Source organism: Mustela lutreola, chromosome 5 (assembly GCF_030435805.1).
Source record: "Mustela lutreola isolate mMusLut2 chromosome 5, mMusLut2.pri, whole genome shotgun sequence".
Taxonomy (NCBI): Eukaryota; Metazoa; Chordata; class Mammalia; order Carnivora; family Mustelidae; genus Mustela; species Mustela lutreola.
Genome location: NC_081294.1, coordinates 80,841,481 through 80,858,342, shown reverse-complemented (window position 1 = coordinate 80,858,342; position 16,862 = coordinate 80,841,481). Strand labels below are relative to the sequence as shown.

The window sequence follows — 16,862 nt, the reverse complement described above, 5'->3', positions numbered from 1 at the left end:
TATCACAGATTTAAACTGTGTGTGTTGGAGGTAGGAGTGAGCCATGGAAAATAGAGCCATGACAAAGAATTATGGGCTATAGGAAGCTATGTCACAAAGAAATATCCTTATGTACAAGGAAATATATATGATAAACAATGGTAGAGGTGGGAATGGATGTTGTATATGCTGTGCCCTTTCTTCAGCAGGAGGGACTCTTCTTAAATGGTACTACTCAATTCATTTACCTCAACTATTTCAAGTTCTCCATCCTCCCTGGAAAACATAACTGATTGATGGTTAGGGAATACTGAACATCGGAGCCAAGATTAATTCTTGTACTCCACAATTTCTGTTCCCACCATTTAAACTATAGGTTTACTAACAGTCCCTTGGGTTTTTCTCCCCCCCAAAAAACATGTTTATTCCATTTATGTTTGCTATTCTAATTACTTAACTTAAATAATTAAATGATGAAATAGGATTTAAAAAGTAATAGTTGTTCTATAAAACCTAAATGGAAAGATACCATACAAACAATCTCTGTCAAATTAGGTAGATGCAAGGCAATTTTAACAGATTGGGGCGAGGTCAGGAGGTATAAATCATACAAATTTTGAAACTGACACTCATTTATATTTGTAAGTATTTTTAATTTTTTGTTTCAATTAAAAATGGGAAATAGTAACACTACATATATTAATAATAATTGATGCTGATAATTAAACACTTATATGTCCTGGGAATTAGTCTAAGCACTTCACATATATGGAACTTACTTGATCTTTCTAGTAACTTAGGCTAATACTATTACCATCCCCATCTTACAGATGATGGAAACTAGGGCAAAGAATTAGGTTGCCCAAGGTTATAGTCTTCAGAGTGGTGGAGGTCAGTCAGTCAGTCTTGCTCTTAACTGCTGTGATGTAATAAGATAGTACACAAATGAAGACATGAGCTCTAGTCAAAGGGCTCACAAAAGCTTTCACCAAAGAAGTAGGACATGCATTGTTCAGTTTTAGGTTTAAAACCTCACATTTCCAAGTGTGATTTTTTTTTAAAATTCCTTCCTTTTAACTGACTTTTTAGTTTAATTAAATACTAGTGCAATTCCATCAGCTAAAAGGCTTTGCCTTCAAGACATGAGCAGGTGAAAGATGATGGTCTTAAATAACAGAATGGAAGCTGGGATCTCTCTACAATGGAAGGGAATTATTGTAGATACTTGAACAGGAGTACAACATATTTTAATTAATGTTTTGGAGGAATAATCTGGCAGTGAGGCTTGGATTATTTCAATGGAAATGATAAAAGAGACTAACAGAATGGTCAATAAATGTTAGCTATAAAGCCTAACAATTCTAACTCTGAAAAATAGACCGGATTAATCTCAGTCTATGTGTGCTTTCAGATGAATGTGACAGACTCAAGAATGAGGTTTTTTCTATCAAATTAAAAAATTAACGGATGTAAACCACTGAAAATAACAGACTTCTGCCCAATGAAAATGTTTTCAATAGTAATTAATTGAAAACAAGGTGAGTCTTTTTCAAGAAGATCTGCTGGACTTGCCGACAAAATGAGTGTCAATAAATGGGGAACTCTTGTAAAACCAGGTATTATTTAAAAACGGAATATGCAACCTAAATTTAAAGAGGTAAGAGATGAGGTTCTTCTATAGCAGAGGTTCAATTATGAAATAGAATTCTGGTATGGGGAGAAGCACTCTATTAGACAACTGTTACTGTCTCTTTACATACAATTTATACAAACATACAAATTACATTTTTATAGGGTATTCATATAATTATTCCTAGTATTATTTTTAAGCAGACATAGAAGGATAATCATATTGGCATTAGTTATTTCGTGCACTTCCAAAACAGGCATACTATATTAAGTTTGGCTCTTGATTCTTTTCCTCCCATGAAACTATTGGTTTCACGCAAGATATCTGATTTTAGTAACTGAGGCTTCTAAGGTGGAAAAAATGTCTAGCAGGCAAAGTGATGCTCTTTGAAGTAAACCGTCGGTGTCTCCTCTGCGCACCCACGGCAAGAGTCTCCCTCTAGTTGACTAGCTCCAAGGGAAAGGAAAAGGGGAACCATCTCTTCTGGATCCAGAAAGAGGTTGTGTTAACAATTGGGTTGCTCAGCGCCCTTCATAAAAATCTGTGGGCTGAGGGTTCTACTTAGCAAAGCTTTTGGTTCCCTTTTAGAAGGCGGAGAGCAGCTCTTCCTTTGCCAAGATGGCGGCCCTAGAATCGTATGGAGACGGCCTGAGCAGATCGCCTCCCAACATGTGGGTAACTAAAATGCTCAGTTCTCTCCTTTCACATCAGACAGCACAGGGGAGCAGCGTCCACCCTTCCGAATCGAGGAAGGGCTACTTCGGCTCCCCATGAGATGGAGAATCTTTAGCAAGATGGTGGACGCGAGACCCGGCTGGCGTCACGCTCCTTTACCAACATGGCGGCACGTGGCTTCCGGCCTGCGCTTCCCCAATCCTCTTCAAGATGTCAGAGCAGAGGCGGCCGCTGCTAGCGTCTGAGTGCTGCCTGAGGAGTGAGTGGCTGCCGCTGAGCGCTCCGGCAGGGACTAGGTGGAGCTGCGGCAGCCTCCGCCCCCGTCATGAGCTGGCAAGCGCTGTCACCTGTGGGGGCGCAAAAGTTACCGCCCCAAACCCTAAAGCAACACAGCACAACCTTTCCCCGAGTCACAAAAATCACACTAAGTGTCGCACAAGGTAGGAGGCTCGTTCCAGGCAAAGCCCAAGCCCTCTGGATGCGGCAAGCTGGGTTTAGGGAGCTGGGGCGGGCGTCTCCAGCGCGGACTCCCCCGGCCCCACGCCCCTCTCCTTGGGGACAGGCCACGTGTTTCCCTCGGACTGAGGGGGAGGCGCGTAACGGGAACAGCTGGAGGGAGTTAAAGGCTGACATTTTAAAGCTGCGTGTGTTTTGTTTCGTTTGGAGGGACAAGGGTCCCGCATACACGAAAGGGTGGGCGACCCATTGAGTGGAGTGCAGCAAATGTCAAGATTCCGTGAGGGGCCTCCACGGGAAACTTGGACGCGGGCCCTGGAGGGGGTGGAAGGAGAGGTCAGGAGTTTGCGGGGGAAGGAGGACGTACTTTGCAAGCAACTTACTGTTTCGCCTGCAACTTGATTTTCGGCCTGCCACCCCCTGCTTTCCTTAAAAATAATAATAAAAAAGTGCACAGAAATTCAGCTCGCCGGAGGTTTTTGCATTTGGCATGCAACTTCCTTCAAGTGTGAGCGCGCTAGCAGGGAGGGAGGGTGGGGGTTGAACTTGGCAGGCGGCGCCTCCTTCTGCCGCCGCCGCCGCCGCCTCGCAGACTCGGGGAGAAGGGTGGGGGACGGTCGGAGTGCGGGGGAGGGTGGGTTTGCTTTGCAACTTCTCTCCCAGTGGGAGAGCGCGGCGGCGGCGGCGGCGGCGGCGGCTGCGGACGCGGCCGCCCAGACGATGCGGTGGTGGGCGACATGAGGGCAAGGGACTCCCCCAGGGCCAAGAGTACGTATGCGTCGACCCCCTCTTCTGCCCTCCCCTCCACAAGCCTCCCCAGAGGGCGTGTCTGGCGGTCCGGCCCCGAGAGCGGCGGACACGCTGCGGCACCGTTTCCGTGCAACCCTAGTAGCCCCGCGCTAAGTGACACACTTCGTGCAACTCGGCTCCGGGGCGGCGACACGGACCACCCCGGCGGCGCTGCTGCGGGCCGCGCCTCGCCCCCTCTACCCGCCGGACAGCCCGCTGTCACCCGCAGGGGCGCTGACGGCGGTCGCCGCCGAGGGACCGAGCCAGCTCCAGAGTGGGTCGGGAGTCGCGGAGCTGGGCGGGGGCGGGAAGGAGGCAGCAAGAAGACAAACTAGAGAAACTCGGCTTCGCTCCCAAGCCCGCCCTAGAGAGACCAGGTCGGCCCCCAACTGCCGCCACCTCTCTTTGCCGGGGGGTGGGGGGACTGGAAGTCCCGCGCGCTCGGGGGCGGGGGGCGGGGGGCGGCGGCCGGCAGCCACTTCCCGGCCATGCCGGGGGACCGGGGGACCGGGGGCGTGCAGGCGCCGTCGGGACCGGGGTGGCGGGGCCCCCACGGAGGGCGTGGGGGCGGGGGCTGCGGCCGCCCCTGCAGTTGCCGAGCGTCGCCAACAGGTTGCACCGTTCCCCACCGCCGCGCGGCCCCTCGGGCGGGGAGCGGCCGGGGGTGGAGTGGGAGCGCGTGTGTGTGCGAGTGTGTGCGAGCCGTGGCGCCGCCTCCGCCCTCCCCCCTCCTCCCCATCGGTCCCGCTCGCTTGGCGCGGTCGGGCGGCCCTTTTGCGTGTCCGCGCTCCCTCCCCTCCTCCTCCTCCTCTTCCTCCTCCTCCTCCTCCATTTTGCGAGCTCGAGTCTGTGACTGGATCCCGAGTCACCGCCCGCCCGTCGGGGACGGATTCTGGTGGGTGGAAGGAGACGCCGCACCCGGAGCGGCCGAAGCGGCGGGGCGCCGGGACGGAGGACGCGCGCCTGAGAGCCCGGGCTCGCGGGGATCTGCGCCGAGCGGGAGGGCTGGCTTGTCAGCCAGGGAATGGGAGACTTTCTCAAATAGGGGCTCTCCCCTCCCCACCCCCATGGCGAAGGGGGCGGCTGTTTACTTCCTTTTTTTAGAAAAAAAAAAAAAAACCTCTCCCTTCTGCTCCTCCTGTTTTCACACGTTAAGTTGTTTATCTCGGCTGCGGTGGGAGCTGCGGACGGTGGCGGGTGATCGGCGCCCCAGCCAGAGGTAAGAGGTGGGGAGGGCCGGGGGCCGGGGCGCTCGCTCTCCAGAGGTGCGGGTGGGGGCCGCGGGGCCGCCCCGGGAGCCTGCAAACTTTTATTAGCCTCCGGGAATGGGGGTGGGGGCTGGTGGGGCCAGGATGATAGTGACGAAAGGGCGGCGCGCGGGTGACAGCGCAGGCTTCTTCCTCTCCCTCGGCGGCCGTCTCCGGGTCGGGCTGAGGGGGAGGAACCTGAGCTCTCTGCGAGTGGAGGCTCTTTGAGCTGCCCCGGCTTTCCGTCCTCTGGTTCCTTGGCGCGGAATTCGGGCTTCTGCAACCCCCTTCCCCCCAATGCCCTGTTCTGTACCCTCCCGGGAGGCCGCCCAAACACCCGTTTTATGGCGAACGCCGAGCCGCGTTTAAATTCTGCTGGGCCGAATATTTCCACTCCACCCTAGTGCTCCCAAGCGCGATCAGGGTTTCTGTCGAGGCTCCAGCGCGTCTCCTTTCTGGCAGGCGCGCAGGGAGTGTGTGTGTGTGTGTGTGTGTGTGCGCGCGCGTGTGTGTGTGTTGTGTGAGAGTGAGTGAGTGTACACACGCAGGGGCTGACAGCCTGCAACTTGGAGACTTCGGCCGGGGCTGGCGTTATCTGGTAGAAGTGGGCGTGTCGGAGAAAGAACTCAACAGGTCTGGACACATTTCTCTTTTCACCCTTGCACTTTTTTCTCCCCGGGGAGAGGGTTTGTTCTTCGGCGCTTGGCATCGTTGCGCGCCTGACGCTCCGGAGTGGCCCCTTGTAGAAAAAGCCCTTCCCTCGCCAGAATAGTTCTGTGGTGCGTTTTTTGTCCGGCGCTAGTTTGACGTTTCGGGCCGCAAGCTGGGTAACTGCCGCCTTGTAATACCGCTTAAGACCCCTTGGCAGGGTTCATTAATGCCTATTAATGTGACAGTTATTTGCAGTTTAAACTGGGGGCTAAAGTCGTTGGAGGGATCGTTTCGTCTTATGAAATACTGTTTTGGTTTCGAGTTTGAGGGCAGCTGTCAAAGCGGCGTGGAAATTCATTAGACTCCATTTGATAGCTTGTGTTTGGAGATCGTTATCAGATAAACACGGCGGAGCGGCGGGGAGATGAGCAGTTTACCCTCAAGAGTGTAGAAGCAGGTCGTCAGCCTTCTCTCTTCCTTAATCGCAGTCCACGTTCCGTGAGGGCCCGTGAAGTTTATGCCTCGCAAGGTCTCCGTGCGCAGAAGTTTCCTTTAATTGGATAGGGTTTGACTATGATGTCCCAAATGTGTTTATCAAAGCTTTCTCTTACCTCTTAGAGCATCCTGCTTATAAACCGTATACTACCAACCTAATACTCTCAAGAACAGCCTTCGAGTGGGGATTGGTGAAGGTTTACAATACAGAGAAAATTATTCTGAGCATTTTTATTGGCTCTTCTTTTACCTGGATGTATATGAACTTGATTTTACAGTTGTGGGGTTTTCCTGTTTCTAGTACCTCGTTATTTGGAAAAGAAAAAAATCTTAATTTAAAGGTATAATAGTATCTCATTCTGAGGGTCTTAAGCGATTTTAAAAATGTAGCTTCATTTAGGTCTTACTATGTTGTAAGGTTCCAGAGAACTGTATTTGTTGTATTTAAATAAGCTGAAATTGTAGTGAGAAGCTACTGCACATTCTACTTGTTAAAATTCAAATTTTAGTTGGCCTATATACAATGCATTTCATTTGCTATGTTGGAAATTTGAAGGCAGGCACTTTGAAACTGACACATTGAGTAAGAAACTGGGGTTAAAAGTAAGAGTCTTTCTCAGTTTATTGGAAAATCATCATTGCTTATTTTTCAAGTAAAATGTGCATGGTTTACCAATAGATTGTACCAAAGGTTTTGTTGTGTGACCAGCAGGTAGGAGGGAAGTTTGAGAGCAAACTCTATCATAGTATTTATCAGAAAAGCAAACAGCCTTGACTGATTGAAAGGAAGTAGGAATTTTAATGATCATGCTCTTTTTAAATGAAATACTTTGACATCAATTTGAACCTTTAGAATAATCAGATGTAATGAATTATAATGTCTGTGATTAACAAAGTTACAGTTCTGTGAGTGGCAAGATGAATAGCCAAGCTTAGTTTGATACAATTTTGCCCTCAGCTGTGCAATTGAACTGCATTGTTCTTTTAAATGTGGCACACTGAATGAGAGCAGGGGACATGAGTTTTTTTATTCTGGAAGAGAGAAACTACTTTTCTGATAACAAGGAATTAGATTCAGAGTTAACTAAAAGGTTCATTTAACAGGCTCTTACTAATCAGATCACTAAGATAATGTGACTTTATAGCTTATATTTTTCCCCTTCTTTTTTCTTTTCTCCCCCCCCCACCCCCAACCTGGTAGCTGATGATAATCTCTGATGGACTCCAAGGAATCACTAAGTCCCCCCAGTAAAGAAGAAATCTCTAGCAGTGTTCTTGGTCGGGAGAGGGGAAATGTGATGGACTTCTATAAAACCCTAAGGGGAGGAGCTACTGTGAAGGTGTCTGCATCTTCACCCTCCTCACTGGCTGCTGCTTCTCAGTCAGACTCCAAGCAGCAAAGACTTTTGGTTGATTTTCCAAAAGGCCCAGGAAGCAATGCACAGCAGCCAGATCTGTCCAAGGCAGTTTCCCTCTCAATGGGATTGTATATGGGAGAGACAGAAACAAAAGTGATGGGAAATGACCTGGGATTCCCACAGCAGGGCCAAATCAGCCTTTCCTCTGGGGAAACAGACTTTCGGCTTCTGGAAGAAAGCATCGCAAACCTCAACAGATCCACCAGTGTTCCAGAGAACCCCAAGAGCTCAGCGTCCACTGCTGTTTCCGCTGCGCCCATGGAAAGGGAATTTTCAAAAACTCTCTCTGATGTGTCTTCAGAACAGCAAAATTTGAAAGGCCAGACTGGCTCCAATGGGGGCAATGTGAAGTTGTGTACCACAGACCAAAGCACCTTTGACATTTGGAGGAAAAAACTCCAGGATTTGGAGTTCTCTTCTGGGTCCCCAGAGAATGAGGCGAGTGAGAGCCCTTGGAAATCAGACCTCTTGATAGATGAAAACTGTTTGCTTTCTCCTTTGGCAGGAGAGGATGATCCATTCCTTTTGGAAGGAAACTCGAATGAGGACTGTAAGCCTCTTGTTTTACCGGACACTAAACCTAAAATTAAGGATAATGGAGAACTGATCTTATCAAGCCCCAACAGTGTGCCACTGCCCCAAGTGAAAACAGAAAAAGAAGATTTCATTGAACTCTGCACCCCTGGGGTAATTAAGCAGGAGAAACTGGGCCCAGTTTACTGTCAGGGAAGCTTTTCTGGGGCAAATATAATTGGTAATAAAATGTCTGCCATTTCTGTTCATGGTGTGAGTACCTCTGGGGGACAGATGTACCACTATGACATGAATACAGCATCCGTTTCTCAACAACAGGATCAGAAGCCCATTTTTAATGTCATTCCACCAATTCCTGTTGGTTCAGAAAATTGGAATAGGTGCCAAGGATCTGGAGATGACAGCTTGGCTTCCTTGGGGACTTTGAACTTCCCAGGTCGATCAGTTTTTTCTAATGGCTATTCAAGGTAAGAAGAATGATTTTCTATTTCTTAAGAATGGATATGAAATGGCTTGATAGACTTAAATATTCAGTGATTTGTATGTGCTTTTTTCGAGTTACTAAGTTTACTAAGTCCTTTGAAAAGTGGGCATGGTTGAAAGATATAGCCCAAGTGATTTATCTGTACATAAGCATTTCAAGTTTTCTCTGAAAGAATGGCATTCAGTATCCTATTGGCCTGTAGTTGCACATTTTATTTAAAAATTCAAAATAATGTTGCTCGTTAACAGGTATTTTGAGTAAAAATGATATAAATTCAAGGGAGTTTCATATCTAATAATTGTGTGGGTCCATTACTGTGTTTTTAAAATACGCTTTTATGTTAAAGTGAAAAGTACCATTCATACTTAATGGAAGCAAAAGTGTGTGCTGTATTCGTACACTTGTGAGATGTTAGCTTGAGGAGGGTAAAGGGTTAAAAATGGACGATGTGACAATGAGCCTTTTCTTCACACTGAACCATCTGTGGTAGACTTTTGAGTTTTGAGATTGCTAAAGCAATGCAGTGAGCAGTGGACCTGACCGTAGCCTTAGACATGGGACTTGCCCGCTGAGTTTCCAACCTAAAGTACATGGTTGTGTCTGTTCTTCAGTCTTGTTAAGAAAGGAATTGGTGGCAGCATGGTACAAAACAAAATTTAACTTAGAAAAGTTCCTACAAGTTCTCAAATCAATATGTGGTGGCCAACATTGTGAAGCCTTGATTCTCAACTGTCATTTGATTTCTCTTCTTTTTTTCTCAGTCTTTTATAAGTATACTGACATTTCCCCACTGAGCCACCCAGGCGCCCCAAGTATACTGACATTTCCATTTGATCTGAAAGCGGTCTGTTAAAATGGAATGACCAGGAAAAGATGCTAAATTTAGGTGTATCTGTTGATAGAGGTTAAGTTTTCTGCCTTCTACCCCTGTCTCCAAGTCTGGGTTTTGTATCACATTTTCGGTAGTGTGAAGGAAATACAAAAAAACGTGATTGCAGAGACACAAGATTGCTTAATCAGTTGTTGCGGGTGTTTTTTGTTGTTGTTTTTGGGGTTTTTTGATTTTTGTTTTTTGTTTTGAAAGGCTTTACTTAGTAGTACACAGGGATCTGTACAAGAGCTTTTCTGTGGGGGGGGGGGTTGTTTGTTTAATGTTAGTGGAATTCATTTTTCCTAATAATTAGTCAGTGAAGATTTTATTTAAAACCCTTTTTAAGATACTTTTTCTTTTAAAGATAGATCCTAACACTGATGTGTCTCTTTTCTATCCTCTTTAAGGAGGAAGGTTTTCCTGTGGAGAAAACATTCAGACTTAGGTTTAGGCTATGTTCTATTCCTTTAAAAAGAAAAGACCTTGGTTTTTGTGTGTCTTCATGTAAACTAGCTAGTAATCTATTTAAATAGCAATAATCTTTTATTTAGAACACTACTTCAACTTTTCATTGTTGTCATTCTGAATGGAAGACTTAAAATGTTTTCAGTAAGGAGATTTGAGGTGTTTCTTACCCTGTAGTGTTTAAATGTTAAAAGACATGCTGTGTTTTAAATTTTCAATCCCAGAATTTTGGCAGTGGAAGTAATGATTCTGTGTGCTTGTCCTGAAGAATAAGTGCAGTTGATTGGACTGAGCTATCTGTAGGAAACTATTACACTAATTTATAAAACATGTAATTGTACAAAGAAACATAATACATTCTGAGAAACTCTTTGGGGATTATTAATGCATTTTGTTCTAATAATCACCATAGTACTGTTTTCATTTTTCTTACTGTAGAAAAAGAAAAAAGGCGTGGAACAAGACTTAACCATTTTTCATTCATGGTGAACTTTGATTAAGCCTTGTAAAATCTAGGATCTGGGGCACAAATCTTAGATGAACATAGATACCCTTAAATCATTAAAGATAACCTCAATGCCTTTCATAGGAATTTATTGCATATAAAGTGTACATAAGTGTACACTTTTAATTTGAGCCTTATAATAACTTTATGGTGATAGGTAAAGCAGTGATGATGTTGCTCTTCAGAGATTATTTAATATCCAATGAAATTATTAATTTAATACTGATGTGTGATTTTAATTATAACCAGTAGTTTGTGTGCTGATGAAAAGCACATTATACAGGATAATGTGCTAATGTTTGAAAATTTCATACCTTATGGCATTAACTTAACATGGGGAACCGTGATTACCCAGAACAAAGCTGCTTCCAAGTAAATTGAAACAATGTTTCTTTTCTAACCAGCATTGAATCAGTCTATTGTTTCCACACAAGGGCCCTGATATAACTAAAATTGGTTGCTTTCTCTTCTCTATATGTTCTGTGGTTCTCCCCAGACAGTAGCTATGAGCAGTAACCTAAGTGATCAACATGTTCAGACCACAACACATAGAGAATACTGACTTTCTGACTTGAGAATATTCTGTGCCACTAATAACTTCACTTGCTTTCCTTGCTTAATTAAAAATAAATTGTAATTTGACTTTTTAAGCTGTCACCTAAAATTGCTTTTTCTCAAAATGCTGAAAAACCAAAACACTTTACACTCTGTTTTGCCAGGGAAGACAACCCCTATGGATTTGTCAACGTACGTTAGCATCCAGTTCACATTTACTTGTAAAATTGTGACTGGTCATGGTTGAGTATAGTCAGATATTTTCTTTGTAAGGATTAAGTTCACTGATAGGAAAACAAGAGAAAGCATGGGGATATTCACATACATTCTTAAAGTAAAATAAACTAGCCCTACTAACTGAATATGATTTTTAAATACCAAAATTCAACAAATTGAGCATAAACCTACAATCTCCGTGAAAACACATTTTTGCACTGAAGCATTAATGGTGAAGTTGCTGAAGGGAGGCAGAGGAGTAAGTGGTTTTAGGTAGAATTAGAGCTTTTATTTGGATTACGTTGAAATTTGAGTGTTAAAAGGTTGACCATCTTGTGAAGGGTAAGATTGTTGAAGAGAAGGAATGGTACAAGATGACTTTGTAAACTCAGTCTTAGGGAGAGCAGAGGGCTTTGATTTATAAAGCTCTGAACATTTATGTAGATTTCAAACATCTGTCAGTATTAATTGCATCCGTGTCCAATTTTATTAACGTAATGAAATTGAAGACCTGTACAAACACAGGATGAGCGAAGCAAATTCTGTCCACCACCACCCCCCTTTTTTTCCCTATTAATGCTGTGCTAAATGTTTTCTCCAAAAAGAGGCATAAGGAAGAGATTTTGTTTTGGCTGTAATTACCCCCTTAAAGGATAGTTGATTAACTTCCTACCTTTTTGTTTTTCCTCTCCTTCCAAAGCTTCTGGCAGTGAGTGTTTCATTGTCTTTTTGGCTTTCATGTTAAAGGAGATTTGCTTTAGGTTATTTTACATACTTATTTTTAGCTTTATGATAAGTATCTTTTTCATTTTTAACACTTGTGCTTTATTACGGCTGTTTTAGTTAAAAAAAAAGTACTCTGTGTTCAGGTGTGTCAATTTAGTGTGAAACGACTGGGATGTGGAAATAATTGATTGGCATGTGGTCATATTTTATTGAAATTACTTCTTAAAATGTTTCTTGGGTCATTATATTGGTATAATTGATATAGTACATAATGTGTACTGTGAAGCTGTTAGTGTTTTGTCTCTTGGTGTTATAGATACTTTAGTTGGACCACTTTAAATATATCATGGAATGTATAAATTTTGTGAAAGACTTACTCTGTAACATACCTTGCATAAATGTAGGTTAAGTGCAAATTGTATTAATAATGAAATTCACATGTGGGTGGAGATCACTGTAGGGGCCTTTAGAGATTTTAGTGAAGGAGAGATTGGATCAAAAGAGTTTATTTTAGTATGAGTACCTAATGTGAAAGAGCATCTGTATTAATTGGTTGGTTATATAAGTCTAAATCCACTCTGGCCTGCAGGTGATTGAAATAGCCTAGTTGTTAGGAAATCTTAATTTGTATTTGGTTTTAAAAAGTCTGGGGCATAGTTCTTAAAACATATTTTTTCTTGCTTAAAAAGATCACACCTAGTTTTAATTAGCAGTGAGTTCTTCTTATGTACTGTCACTTACGTGAGCAAATTAAATAGGCATTCCGGTAATTGCAGTATTTACAGGTATTTGCCATAGTAACAGGCACCTGCTTCCATGTTTGAGTCAGGCAGAGTACATGTTAGTGAATTGTGTTGCACTAGAGTTTTCAAGAAATATTATTGTTGAATTAAGCTATAGCTGAAAAAGAAAAAAATCAATTCCTGATTATTGACCCTTCAGAAGGATTTAAAAGCCCATGCCCTTATTTCTGTAGTTTCAAAGAGCCAACTGCTCTCATTTTCTTCTGGTTCATTCTGCTTATGTTTTGTATTTTTTAAGTAAATAAAAATATTCCTATTGAGAATTTCCATTTAAAGAAAAAAATCCATTGAGTGTTCTTTTCTCTTTGAATTGATCATTTCTATGCTGAAATGGATTAGAATGTGACTGTTAACGGAGACTTTTCCTTCATTTTGTTCATTAAAGTATATATTTTAGAAAATAAACAATTTTATAGTAGTTCAAAGTTAGTTGTAGACCGTGATTTCAACCTCCAAAGACCTAATTTTGACAGACTGTCGTCCTCATTTTACTGCCATCTCATGTGTCCCTTAAATGCAAGATCTCCTGGGGAGTTTGTGAATTGAGCGGTTTTGGAGGCAAAGCGATGGGAGAGGGAGGAGCACTAGAAGTGTGAAATAGTTAGGGTTAGAAATACCCAAGAACGTTCCAAAAACCAGCAGTGCGGATCAACTGTCAAGAAATTCAGAGGACTGAAGAGAAACGAGGGGATGTGTTTATGGTATGAGGTTGTGCACTAAACCAGAATTAAAATTGAGCTGCTTCCATTTGAGGTGGAAACTTTAAGCTCCTCAGTGGCAGTATAGCCCTAACTGTGTAGGGTTACGCTGTTGTCTTTTGCTGTGCTTTCTTACCAAAACAAGTATGCAGTGGACATTTTAATTCTTTTTACATAATTCCAGCTAAGATCAAGTTCATATTTGTCCCTTTTTACTTTATCTGCTCTTTAATCAATGAAAATCTAGTTACTGTAATGAAGTTGAAATAGTCATGATTGCACATTGATAGAACCACTTTGTATTTACTGTTCCACTTTCCCGTACACTGTCATGTGACTGTAGAAGGCAGCCGTTTTCTTTAGTAACATATTTCCAGAGGCTGTGTATTTTTCTGCTGGAATATTGAGGTAATTAAATTTTTATTCAGTGGTAGGTAGGTAGAATAAATCAGGGGGTTCTGTACAACTGTTGTATTGCAGTACAGTCATTACAACTATTTGTATTGCAATCTAGTCCTCATGCCAATTATTCTGAGTGGGAGTGTGTGATCTGTGATCCCCTAATTTTATTTCTGGGCCAATTTAAATATTAATCCGTTATCTTGGTAGAGCTGTATGCTTAAGTATACTTATTCAGAGTCATTCAAATATTAATTTTGAGAGCTTTAAAACACTTTTGAGCCAGTATCAAGATATGTAAGATAGTGTCTAATCAATAAATTTAGTGAAAGTACCTCTTATTTTAGAATTTTTAAAATTCACTCTGTAAGGCACTAAAATACGTGTGTGTGTGTGTGTGTGTGTGTGTGTGTATGGAGAGAAAGGTTTAATGATAGGATTAGTTGCAGATGTTTAGCACATGGTCTTAACATGAATTTTTATTTTTGTAACATTTTGAGCGTTCCACTTGAATATGCTGAATGACACATAGTGGGCTGCAATAAATGTTAACTTTTACTCCTTTTTATAATAAAAAAAGAGCCTTTCTACTAGTTTTCATAATTATCCTTAATATTTAACAGTGGCTATTATGAAAGTGTGTTTGATAGCCAATTTTTTTTAAGCTATTTTGAAATGACATCCAGTTCAGTTTCTGATTTATTATTTCATGCTGTTGGGGCAGTGCAGTGACTTGTGACCTTATGATCATCACATGTCAAACATTAAAGCTCTACCAGTTTGTTATGGACAGACTTTGTTACTGTTGTTTTAATGTTGTTTTTCTTTGTAGTTATAAAAGATATAAAAGATAAAAGCTTCTTTAATTTTAAAATGATTATATACCAATTATGTTACTTTTTTAAGGATATAATCTCAATCTATTATAAATTCTTACATTTAAAAATATAATTATTCTAATTTAACGATGAATTCTATATCACCATCACTAAACTTTATATAAAAAAAAAAGAACCTTCATATTCCTTCCAATTTCATTTAGTTAAATAAGAAAGAACTAGACTTAAAATCAGACGACTTAAGTTCTAAGGCTGAGCACAGCCAGTCTTTGACCTCGAGTGATTAGATACTGTGGAGTCAAAGTACTTTCTTGACAATTATAGATGAATTATTTTCCTAACACATGTGTGTGTCTCTTTTTCTAAAAATCTATAATCCTCTTTAATCTATCACTAGTGAAGGAGGCAGTGGGGTAGGGAATGGCACATGGTTATTTTGACTTTTTTGTTCATTATCAAGTACAAGACAAAAGTCGAACAGGGATTTGGTATTTTTTTTTTTTTAAGATTTTATTTATTTATTTGACAGAGAGAGATGACAAGCAGGCAGAGGCAGGCAGAGAGAGAGGAGGAAGCAGGCTCCCTGCTGAGCAGAGAGCCCAATGCGGGGCTTGATCCCAGGACCCTGAGATCATGACCTGAGCTGAAGGCAGCGGCTTAACCCACTGAGCCACCCAGGCGCCCCAGGATTTGGTATTTTTATAAGAATTAGTGTAATTGGTGGTACATAGAATATGATAGGTAAACACTGTTGTTGGTAGAGCTGGAGAGGTGGGGCTGTCTTGTTCTCTGAGCTTGTTTTATGTGCTGGGTACAGTGATTTCAGATTAGAGCCTAAAGGATCTTGAGAGCTCATCTGTTCCCACATTCTCATTTTTCCAGATGAGGAAATGAGACCCATAGAAAAATGTCTAAAGAAACATTGCAGAATTAGTTTGTGGTGTTGCTAAGTTGGATTATCCTCATTCTCTGTTGTCTAAACTTCCCTAGCAGGCTTCTCTTAACATCTGGTCTCTAGTTCTAGAGACTTGAAAAATAATACAGATTACCAGCTGTTCTATAAAAGTTGCTATGAAATCAACTAGTTTGGATTTTAAAAATGTACAGTATCTATATCCTTTCCTATATATATATATATCTATATCTATATATATACAAATATATAGATATATATACACACACATATATATATTTTTTTTGTTTTGTTTGTTTTTAACCCTTTCCTCCCCCACTAATGTTGAGTGTGTAAGTGGCAGCCCGATGCTAAGTGCTTTCTTTATATGTATTCATCTCATTTAAACTTCTTTGCAGCCAGTGAGGGTTTGTAATTGTAGTTTCTGCATCAGGTTATTGATTCTGTCATTATCTATATGGTAAAGAACACAGCTGTTATTAATTTTAGAAGTAGAAAAGTGAGACATTTCAAGAGAAAAGAATAGTCAGAAAAACTTAATCCTGATCCGAAGGGGAATATTTAACACTGTCTTAGAAATTTCCCATAGGTCTTTATAAGTTTTTATTTGTTATCAGTGAATCTTTAAACAATATATATAGGAGAAGCAGAATGAACCCTCTGCTGCCCTGTGTATGTTTGTATTGTAGTCAGTTAAAGTTTTCTGTGACAGTTTCAGCTTCTGTAAGATACAGAGTGCCCAGCATTTTTGCTTGACAGAATTTGTGCATGGATGTTTACTTTGAAAATTAAAAAGCACTATAAAAATTCAAGGTGGAATTTTTAAAGCTCTGCCAAGTCTCCTGAGCTCAAACCAGCATGACCCTCGTTGGCTAAGTACGTGAGGACATCTGTGCCAGTGTCAGGCATATCCTGTTCCTTAGTCACTAAGATTTTTCCGGGGTCTACTATATGCGATCCTTGAAGGCTGATGGATTCCAGTTCCATAAGGACTATATTTAAAGCTTTCAAGCATCAAGGTAATTGTATTTACATTAATTTTTTTCAGTTTCGGTTTTTTGTTAGCTTTTCTGTGCATTCTGTTCATTAGGTATGGCATCTAAATTTAATAGCATATTGATAACAGTGGCTACGTTGTTAGGTTTTTATTAATAAATGCTAGAAGGTTCCCTTGATGTTTTATTGTCTGGTATTCTTACAAAATGATTTATGCAGAGATTCATTGTTTCACCAAGAAATTTGAATTTGTCTGAAAATTAGAATGCAGTTAATAGCTTCAAATTTTTTTCACGTTTTTTATATTTAGCAAAGCTGTGTGAAAGGAGTTTCTGACTATATTGAATACCAAAATTTGTCCTAAGTGCATACATTGGGGAGGATTAGGTAACTTACTTGACAAGATTTAATAACTTTTTCTTTATTGATCAAGTGATAAAACAACAAAAAAAAATTTGATGGATGAAACCAAAGTTATAAATCTTTTTTTATATCACAAAGAATCAAGTGCAGAAAAC

The 16,862-nt window shown here is 41.7% G+C and overlaps 1 protein-coding gene across 5 annotated transcripts in view; it reads left to right on the top strand.

Annotated features, from left to right (window-relative positions):
• Positions 1-3,365: 3,365 nt before the first annotated feature.
• The window catches only part of NR3C1 (nuclear receptor subfamily 3 group C member 1), a 123,957-nt gene continuing 110,460 nt past the window's right edge, over positions 3,366-16,862 (top strand). For 2 of the 5 annotated variants that reach the window (XM_059174933.1, XM_059174928.1), the window contains exons 1-2: positions 4,284-4,748; positions 7,124-8,341. In XM_059174933.1, coding sequence (XP_059030916.1) covers positions 7,140-8,341 — 1,202 coding nt within the window. In that variant the 5' untranslated portion in view covers positions 4,284-4,748; positions 7,124-7,139. Of the gene's footprint in view, positions 3,509-3,554; positions 3,907-4,283; positions 4,749-5,300; positions 5,410-7,123; positions 8,342-16,862 lie in introns of those variants that run through there. The other 3 variants (XM_059174931.1, XM_059174929.1, XM_059174932.1) reach the window with 3 other exon arrangements.